Here is a 10,832-nt window from a genome sequence, read left to right on the forward strand (position 1 = left end):
CCCTCGATCAGCTGATCTCCTCAGTCAGCTGACATCGAAATAACAGCTGACTCATACCGTAACTTATATATATATATATAGTAAAAACATAAAAAGAATTTAATATAAAAGTATTCCAAAATGTAGAAATCCAACTTTTCAAATTGAGTGAAATACTAAAAGAAGCAAAAAACTTATTAATTTGTCAAAACAATGATTTAAACAAGAAAAAACACATCCTATTGTAATGATTATTTCTATTCGACATCATTATCTTCCACATCAATAAATTCACAAGCGTGATGCATCATTCAAAAAACAAATCAGCTATGGTTTCGTTACAAAATCATCTTGATCCACATTCAAAAAATTGTTCCACATCACAGAGATAACAAGAAGATATGGGATTTGAAAGCAATAAAATCCCTAGAACTAAACTCGTGCACTTACACATTTCCTAAAATAATTTAGAACTATCTCTGTTTATCTTTATCTATACATTTATTTATTATTTTTCTAATTTAAAAACATTTTGCTACAGCAAAAAAGAAAAAGTATTAAGTAAGAATTAATATACATAAGAAAGAAAGAAGAAAATAATTTCAGAACTATATCATATAGGTGATATCTAATGATAAATCAAAGGAAATATGGACTAAAATACGTATGAGATTATATATATGAGAAAAATATATAACATTGAAAATGTCTTAAAATTAGTTTGAAATTGTTAAAACTATCATCAAATGTCCCTAGGAAGCATAATCATGGATAAAGAGGTTGTAGAAAAACATAAAAATACCATTGCTAATCATGACTAATTATTTTATACATATAAGTGTAGGTGTTGAAAAAATTCAACTAAACATTTCAAAAATTTCTATTGAAATCTTGTCTCGTGAACACAGGCTATTCTCATCTATTCGCCAGTCGGAATCCAAAGAATTTACTTTTTCGTAACAAATTTCTTTTATTTTTTGCATCATAAATTTCATCATCCATTCTGAAAATATGTCGAACTGGAGGAAACATGTTTATGAATTAAAACCTGGAACGAATAATTTCTAAACAGAGTTGGGAATAAATATACAAAGTGAAATAAGCAGACTGGAAACCTGTTTCCAACCTTACCTTCCTTATCTCCTCTGAAAGAAAGCTTTAAACGTGTCATTATATGGCTATATTTTTCGACGATAAAGCACATCCAATGAGGGGAGGCAACGACTCTTTTAGGAACCTAAAGAAGATCTTACGTCAACGTGAAACAGATAAAATAATTTTATTTTTGTAAAATTTAAATTAAAAAACTACAAGGGCTACACCAACGCTCCACATCAGTAAGGTGGGAACTTTTTTTTGGGGGGGGGGGGGAGGAGGAAGTGAAATTTTTTACTTCAATATGAGGTGTAGAATTCTAAAACTAGCCAAAACAATTTTCAATTTTTATTGTTCTGAAGACTGCAGGAACATTTATAAAATCAGACAAATATAAAGCGGACAGCTTAAGAAAACTGTAAAAAATGTCACCTATTTCAGCCATTTTCTACTTTCAACTCCCTCTCTAGATACATATATATATATCATATATCGAGTAAAAAAGAAAAAGTAAAAAAAAAAAAAATAAAAATCACATAAAATTAATCATTTTACCTTTTGATAAAATTTAAAACCAAAAATGTTGATAGAAAAAAAAAAAATAAAAAATTGAAACGAGTTGTTTCGCAATTCTAGACCTCATTTAAAACAAAAATACTAAACCTTTGGAATTGACTTTTCTTTTATTGGCAAACATGGAACTAATTAAACTATTATTATTTCCATGATGCACAATACTTTATTAAAACTACCTCTTAAGCGAAAATGTAAAGGAATGTGAACTAAAATCATTTATTTTATTTTAGTCATCCATACCATCTGTTTCGTAAGGGAAGAGTTGTTAAGGTTATAATAATACTGCCTAGAACGTATAAACATTCAAGAGGGGGAGCCATTGGTTTTTAATTATACACGTGTATTATAAAAATCTTGTGCGGTGCGCGTATCACATTCATTCAATATATAATAATTTTATTTTGTGGTAAATGTTGAAACTGTAGGAAAAAGTGTGGAACACCTGATAAAGAGTTTTTTATCCCCTCCAAAGTTAAAAAACATTACCTTCAAAGTCAGGAAAGCCCAGAAGTAAGCTACATAAGTAAACTACTAAAGTATAAATCCTTTAGATTTTAGATTGGATAGGGATTGAACCGAGAATCAAATAAAAAATCTACTCATCTGAAAAATATCGTACTGTTGAGATAGCCGCATCAAAGAGGCCCGATTTGCTTAAAGTGAACCCAATATAAATTCGATAGGGTCGAATAATAATAAATAATATTTATTTTCATTAATTTATTACAAATAAAGAAAAACAAAAAACCTGTATCAGCTAATAAATAAAGATTCATGGCCAAAAAAAAAAAATATTAAGCATGCTGTAAACAAAGTGAAAGCAGAAAAGAAAAGGTGTGTTACTTTTATCGTAAAAACAAAATGTTAGCTTAAATCATTTTTGAGTTTTTATTTCACTTTTAGTAATCAACAAACAATATGGACAAGGTATTAAAGTTATTATGAATAATTAAAAGTTTTAGTATTCATAAATAGAGAAATGAGGTGAAACAGTTTTTTTTTAATGATTTATTTATTGTTATTTATAACTGTATAGATACATACACATCAAGTAAATTTGCTGTAAGTTATATTATGACATGATACTAACATGTGGAGAATCTACACATTGATGGAACTCCAAAAATATTTCTAGAGGAGAAGATCTCGAGGCCATCTTATTTTCAGACGCCTAGGAGGATTATTAGGCAGTGAAGGAGAAGCCAGGTTAGAAACGAGTTGGTTTGTGTGGTTGGGAAGTTTACTATGGAAGGATTGGTATCTGGTTCTGGCCAAATCGGCAACATATGGGACATTGAGGTCCTGATAGATGATTTGATTTGTGACAAAGTAAGGAGCATTAAGGATTTTACGAAGGATTTTGGACTGTAAGGATTGGATTCGGGAGGAATTCGATTTTTTTTCCCTCTTTTATTAAGAAGCATTATTTTTATCTATTTATTTTATTTTAATTATAACGTTGTATATAGTTAGGAGTGTCTTTTGTACGAGATTTATATCCCCTACCCGACCACCTATAATCAATAGTTAAAAAAAAAAAATTAAAATTCAACGGTTATATCAACTTGTATTGTATGTAGGGCCCACCAGGCTGATCTAGTATTAAATAAATAAATAAATAATATCCAAGTTGTGCAAACGAAATTTGAAAATATATGACAATAAAATATTTTTAACTAGTAGATGAATGATTAGAATCCTGCCTGAAAAACCAGTTAATCACCACCTATAAAAAACTTCTGATCTGGAAGTTTTCAGATTTAATCCAGTTATGACGACAAATGATAGGATTGGACTCAATGTTCTGCTCGCTCATAATAGAACAGAAAGTATCGTAACAGAACGAATGAAAATTATCATCAAATGTGATCCTGCGAGGACAGACGTTATTAGGTTGTAAATTCAGTCTGAAGAGGAGAAATATAGTGTAACGATCTATTAAAGTTCTGGATAACATCCAAAGTTGCATAAGATATTTCAGCGATTTCCGTTCAGACAGTAGCAATGACTACATTAAAGAAAGTTATTGCTGTCATATCTCTTTTAACTTTTCTGAATATTTATCTTGAAAATGCTAGTGAATATTATATTGATCAGATAATAAATTAAATTCCTAAAGATATTCATATTTAGAGAAGGAAAAAAATCTTAAGGTATGCATCAAGTGCGTCCAATAATATTATTTATTTATATCTTTTTTTTACGGCAGAATAACCCGTTGCTGAGTCCGGGTCTCACCAGCAACTTCTGCCAATCTTCGCGATTCTGTGCAATCACCATCCAGTTGCCAACGCCTAGGACGTTCCGAGTATCAACCCCAACTTATTCCACTCATTTATTTCTCAGTCTTCCTATTTTATACAATAATTAATGAATCCAAATTCCTGAGAAAACGTCAAATTTTAAATTGAAAAACTATTGATAGTAACAGTACCGTGTTAGAATAGTATTCCTTATACACCTACATAGTAACAGCAACGTTTAAGATAGCTTGTAATGTTGTAGAGTTTAGTAATGAACAATATGGCGGGCAAACGTCTGATGAGGATAGACCGAAATGTATATTGTGTCACGACTGATGTTTTGGCTTTGGGTTTGGATGGGCGTCATTGGGTAGATGAGTGAAGACAATGATAGAAGGAATCAGCATCGAACCTTTGGGTTCACTAACCATACTCTGTACACACCTACATAGTAACCAGTTCCACTTAAAAGTTAGCTTAGCTAAAGCCCCATACTAAACCTACCTATGAAAAAGGTTTTTTTTTTCATATTCATAGTTTTCCTTTAGTTAATTTAGTACACAAATAAATTTATCTAGAGATAACTTAATCTATTTTTTTTAAATATAATTGACGAAATAATATGTAATATAAAAGTCTCTATAAATAGACAATTCAACCCTTATTTCTCACGACTGCTTATGTCTGTTATGTCTAACGAAATGTTTCTCTCCCAGCTTCAGTAACTAAAAAAAGTTATTTTGGTAGAAACTAAAAAAACAAAACAAAAGATAAAACCCAAATAATCAAGATAACCCTGTTAAAAGTATTATTGTTACCTTGACCAAGAGCAACAAATATCACTGAAGTAACAAATAGCTGAGGCTCGACCGGGTTAAAAATTGTTAGTACGACCAAAATTCGAATTCTGCTCTTTTTCACACTGTCTCAAAAAAAACTATATCAGTTTTTTTTTTATAAACAATCCTTCCGAACTGATGGATTTGTTAGTAAAACCTGATGTTCGTTAAAGATTAATAACAATAAATATTGAGTTTGTTAATAAAACCTAAATTCTAAATGTAGACAGGAGTGCAGACGTCCTTGGTCGTACGGCAGTGATTCACGAGGTTTCTGTACCTGTTGATTGCTGGGCCAATTTCAGTCAGGGATATTAAGTGTCTTTTGGCCACCTGCTTATCCTGCTTGGATAATTATTAAGGTGTTGGTTTTTTTTATTTGATTTCGGTAACTTCATAAATCTGAGGCCTTGGTATACGAGTGCGTTAGGCACCAGCTTAGCAACTTCGTATCTGCTGCGGCACAGGTGTGAGTCCGGCCTGAGTTGGTGGTTTGACTTTTATTTAAATGGTAATAATGAAAACTCGGCCTTCCCACCCTGATCATAACAAGTCTCTGTATGATAATCACCGTATGTCGGAAATTACAAGCTTGAGGTTAAAAAATAAAAATTATTAATGAAACTATATTTTCGAGGAACTAATTAATGTGACCGACAATACTTATTATTAGTAATTTTCAATCTACTGATTGAACCGATTCCCATTCAGGAAGAGATAGCTTACATATAATATTATGATGACAAGATACTACTGAATGAAAACATTGAAAAAAAAATAAAACAAACTAATAAAAAGTTCAACAATGACATTCAAGATATAGTATAAAATTAATTAAGTGAAAATTTACCCATTTTATAAAATTATTTTGGAATAATTATAGTACTGTGAAATGTCTCTTTTCAAACAGAAAACCAAAATAACGATGTAAGAATTATTATCTCCAATATACACTGCTTTAGACTAATGAAAAGACTAAATATTTGGTAGTACAAAAATCCGTATCTTATCGTTGCAAATTAAACGCTAAACTACAAATATTAAACACAGACCCATGGCTAATGCGTTAATAATATACTACACATAAAAAACATAATAATATACTAGCACTTGGCTAAAATATATATACTATATGCACCCAAACAATTTGTGTGCCACTAAAATAAGGCCACGAGCAAACGAAGAGGAGGTTGCAAGATAGATAAGTATCTACGGTATTTTAAGAGGCATGATAAGAGGCTTTTGAAAAGAAAAAATGTAGATCGATTGATTTATAGTACCGTGAGATAAATCAGCGATATACAAAATAAATTAAGTAAAATATAAGAAGTTTTTGACATTACAGATCAATGTTGAACAATAATGTGATAAAGCCAAAAGCCGTTAGGAAATTTGAGGAACAGTTGCCAAAGTGTAATATTGTTAAATAATTCAATATCAAAAAACTCAAAAGTAGAATTAAACTAAAAAAAAAAAAAGATATGTCAAATATTCCGTAAAACAGTTGCAGAAACATACTGTTCAACAATACGTTACTTGATATACATATGTTAAAGGTAAACAGGTACCAAAGCAGTCCATGAATTCTACTCACTACAAATCAAGAAATAGTGAATAAATTATTTATCTATAATTCAATAACTTATTATTGAATTTATGCAAAAAGATTTTAAAACTGTTATTGAAAAACATGCATTGTTTTAGAAAATTAATTTCAAGTTAATTTAATTTATAAATCGTTATTAATTTGAAAATAAATTAATTTTATTTTTTTAAATGTGAATTTATGATCAACTAAAAAACATCAACTAAGATACTCTTTACTATAGAAACCACAGACATAATTTTTAGAATATTAGTTTTTAATTTGTTGTTTGTTGTATAGGTATCATGTCACTATTAACATTAAAAATCAATGGAGATTATAAAACAACTTATCTCAACTTGCTTTAAATTCAAATATTTTCCAGATAAATATGCCAAATGGGAAGTGATTTTTGATTGTGATTATGTGTGTATTTTTTAAGAGAAAACATACCATTTTCTTTCAGAAGATACATGGGAATTATAAAAAAGAACTCGTTATTTTGGGAAATTCATAGTATATAATATATATAATTATGTATATTAATATATAATATATATAAAGTATATAATATATATAATTTCTTTTTTTATATAATATTTGAGTTTATGATATGCTGGGCCTAATCACAAAATACATGAAAATTCAAGATGAATGAAAAATTAGTTGACTAGAGTGGCTTTTTTTTAATCCTACACTCACCCAATCCAAGTCAAATCTAACAGACTCCATTATCGAGTAGTTAATAAATATTTTTAAATAATATAATTATTAATAATTCACAAACGAAGTTAAATATAAAACATTCCTGAAAGTAAAATTGTCAGTCTGAATGGATGTCTGGGACAGGTTAGCCAACTGTCTCACAGTTCTAAGCGAAATCTATTCGTATTCCACTAAGCAGTTCTTATACTACAAAAATTAAGAGTTTTTTACTATCGATTAAAATATTAATGAACCATTTATGAAGGGAAAACGACATCAAATAAAACGAAAAATTCAAATTATCATTACCATTATTAATTGGTTTCCTTTATTTATTGTAAAAACATGAATATTTATAGTAAAAATTATTTTTACTAGCTCCATATTATCCAAGAAAATTATAGGATAAAACATACCTCGCTAGAAATTGAAGTATGTGTCGACAATGTTTTATTATATTCATTATTCGTATTTTGTATTAAATGAATAAGGATTTCATTCATTAATTATTATTCTGACATAATAATATAGAGACATTAATTATTGTTTTAAGTATTTATCTTTGAATAGTTTTCACATGAGATGAAGTAAAATTATTAATTAGAGCTAAACCATCTCTACTTAATAATTTTACTTCCATAGTTTCCATTTGAAAATTAGGTAAATAATTTGAAAAAACGCAACAACCGATACATTAATCGCTTAGTTATTTTAACAATAATTATCAATTGTTAATACGGCTTAGCGTTGAGTCACAATCCTTTAAAATGTAGACTAGATAAAAATAAACTTTGATTTGAAGCATTTAATTTGGAAAATTTTGGAGAAAAAAAAAAGTTGAAAAAGTACTTACTTATTTATCATAGGTTTCAATAACTCTTTACTGATCCAGTAGTGTACATACAATTATATTTTATTGTTTTCCATTACAATGCACATTCGAATTTTAGTGAAGTAGTGATTAGAAATTTATCAAAAGGTGAAGAACGTTATTTTATAACGCTAGAGTCTGTATTAATAAAATTATAAGTCCTTAAATATATTAAATTAATGGTATAACCAATCCAACATCTTCCCCTTGTAAAGGATCTCGCGTCGTAAACCGGGGTTTATTACTCATACTTTCAGTGAAAGCAGCCAAGAAAACCTGCTTTTCCTGACAGCGTTGGTCATAAATCTCTATTTTATTTTTAATATGACCATGTTTGAAGATCGTTGGCAAAATGCATAAAAACAGACAAAGCTAAACTGGTAAATTAACTTAGAATACATCACAGCCAAGAACATTGTACTGAGCCAGATGACCTCTGAGAGTGAAAAACACGGTAATTAAAAATAGAAAACGGTTTATACCACTTGCCACAGTAAAAAAAGAGAGATTTTCTAATTAAAAAATTAAATCAAATTAATAATAAAAAGTAAATGAAAAGATTTTTTTAAACAGATAAATAAAAATATTTAGTTATTCATTTCTATATGAAATAAACGTTTAAGTATTTTATTTTCAATTTCTATGTTAAAATGTAACAAATACCTTAAACGTTAACACTAATCTAATAATTAGTTATAAATGAGGTTTTCATTTGAATGATAATGATGATTAGGACGTAAAGCAATAAAATTTAATATTCAGGAGTTATATTTAACGTAACATGCGTAACCAGTTTGACTAAATAGAATATTCAATGCCATTCTGACAATTACAACAGGGACCATGTGTACAAATTGTAATCTATACTCGGAAAGAGCTTTATAACATTATCTGAGTATATTTTCTTCGTTCGAAAATTTACAAAAATTAAGTTTTTTTGTCAATATACAATTGTTCTAAAAGTGCCATCAAAAAATTATTCATTTTTTTTCCCATACCCTCCTGTAATGATCAAAAACAAAATTAATCAAATATATTTATTTCAATAGAAACTTGCTTAGAAGATATTATTATATGAGTATTGAGATTTAATTTTGTTTTAATAAGATTATATTTTTTAAGGACGACCTATTTTTAGCAATTTTTTGAATATGAAAAAACTAAATTTTCAATTTATTGCATATTTTACAAAATAGGTTCAAATCCAATAATTTTATTTCAATATTTAGATTTTATCAATTTTAACAAAAAATTAAGTGAACTAATTAAGTTTTTTTTTTCTGTTCAAACATGTTCATTGATAATATACTATTCGATATAAATCATTATAAAATGAGCTTAGATTCAAGTTTTAGATAGAGTTCATCGTCCGCGTACAGCGACGTAATGTGAGTTCTTGACGAAACAAATTTCAATGTCATCCCGGCAGTCACAAGCACGTGAATGAATAAATTTTTACTATGCTCTGTGAAAAAAATAGAGTAGCTGTGTCAGTTATTTTGAACAAATGGTATTAATCCATCCTTTACTCTTAAAAAAATATTGAAAACTAAGTGGATATACTACAGCTACAAAAATCTTATGTATGAATATCAAAAAATTAATCTTTTTAATATCATTATTCCATTTAGTTATTTTCTATTAACATTTCTGTTAAATACGAGAGAAAAAAATATAAAGCTAATAACTCCACCACAAATGTTCAAAAACGGATTCAGAAGAAAATATCCAAAATTTTTACTGTTCTTGATTAACTAAGCTAAGGTTTTCATTTATAAATCTCATCAGTAGGTTTTTCAATACAACTTAAAACTTAAACAAAAAATTGAAAAAAAAAACATAAATTTTTAACATTTATTTAAAATTGTAAGTAGTACTTTGCTCAATAGACTGCAATTTATATATTATAACAAATTATTCTTCATATTTTACTTAAGTTATTAACTTCTGTAGTTTGTCCAAAATTTGCAATAGGATATTAAATTAATTGATTGAAGAATAATTATTTCATTCTGGGTCAGTTATTTTCTTTTTAATATTTTAAGATAAATCTAGAAAAAAGAAATGAGAGGTTTTATTATATCATGAGGAGAAATTAACCCTGTTTCAGATATTCTGATACAATTAATTGTAAAAAATGAACATTAACTGTAATGGTTTTCATCGATGATAACAATTTTATTGGTAAAAATTGAAATTTTTTTAAAAGTTACAAAAAGTATAAAAAAGTGAATAGATTTTTGTTATGTCATGAAGAAGCTGTTTCAGCGATTTTGATACTTTTACTCTTGCTGGCTTTCATTGCTGATAAAAATTTCAGTGTAAAGGATTCTAAATTTTTTTAAGTTAATATAATTTAAAAACATTGAAAACTTTTCCATTTTTATTTACTATCGTACCAATTTTTTTTCCTATATTCATCTACAATATTCTGTCAAAGTTTTAAGTCATCAACGACCGTAGCCGGTACGAAAAAACATTTGACTCTAGGTCACGAGATCAGTTGAAGACTGCTTACCTTTGATCGGGGAGTGGAGACGACCCGCTACGAAGAACCTGAAGGCGAGGAGTACCGAAAGGACAGCGATCGCACAGAGGACGACCGCGAAGAGGACGCGGGCCAGCGGCTGCCCGGAACGCATCTCTCTACAACTCCGGACCGACTCGCATCGCCACCGAACAGTGACTGAGGCTACCCTAGGGATCGGCATCACTCGGTACCGCTCGGAAATGATCGGGATCAGGGTCGGCCACCTGTCTTCGCCTCCGTACCAGTCTTCTCTTTGTCGAACTGTCTCCTTGCTACGACAGTTTCACATGTATGAACAACGTACGTGAGATAGCTAGAGTCTTATAAGACCTAGGAAGCTACATGATATAGTCTTATAAGAGAGAGTCCCTTATAAGAGACAGATAGTAAAGCAAATATACTGGTTAAC

The 10,832-nt window shown here is 29.1% G+C and overlaps 1 protein-coding gene across 4 annotated transcripts in view; it reads right to left on the reverse strand.

Moving 5' to 3' along the window:
- The window catches only part of AdamTS-A (ADAM metallopeptidase with thrombospondin type 1 motif A), a 500,044-nt gene extending 489,482 nt beyond the window's left edge, over positions 1–10,562 (reverse strand). For all 4 annotated transcript variants that reach the window (XM_014430963.2, XM_014430964.2, XM_014430962.2 and 1 more), the window contains exon 1: positions 10,412–10,562. In XM_014430963.2, coding sequence (XP_014286449.1) covers positions 10,412–10,535 — 124 coding nt within the window. In that variant the 5' untranslated portion in view covers positions 10,536–10,562. The remainder of the gene's footprint in view (positions 1–10,411) is intronic.
- Between the last annotated feature and the right edge of the window lie 270 nt (positions 10,563–10,832).

Source organism: Halyomorpha halys, unplaced genomic scaffold, assembly GCF_000696795.3.
Source record: "Halyomorpha halys isolate HHAL.00 unplaced genomic scaffold, Hhal_1.1 Scaffold928.1, whole genome shotgun sequence".
NCBI classification, from domain to species: Eukaryota; Metazoa; Arthropoda; class Insecta; order Hemiptera; family Pentatomidae; genus Halyomorpha; species Halyomorpha halys.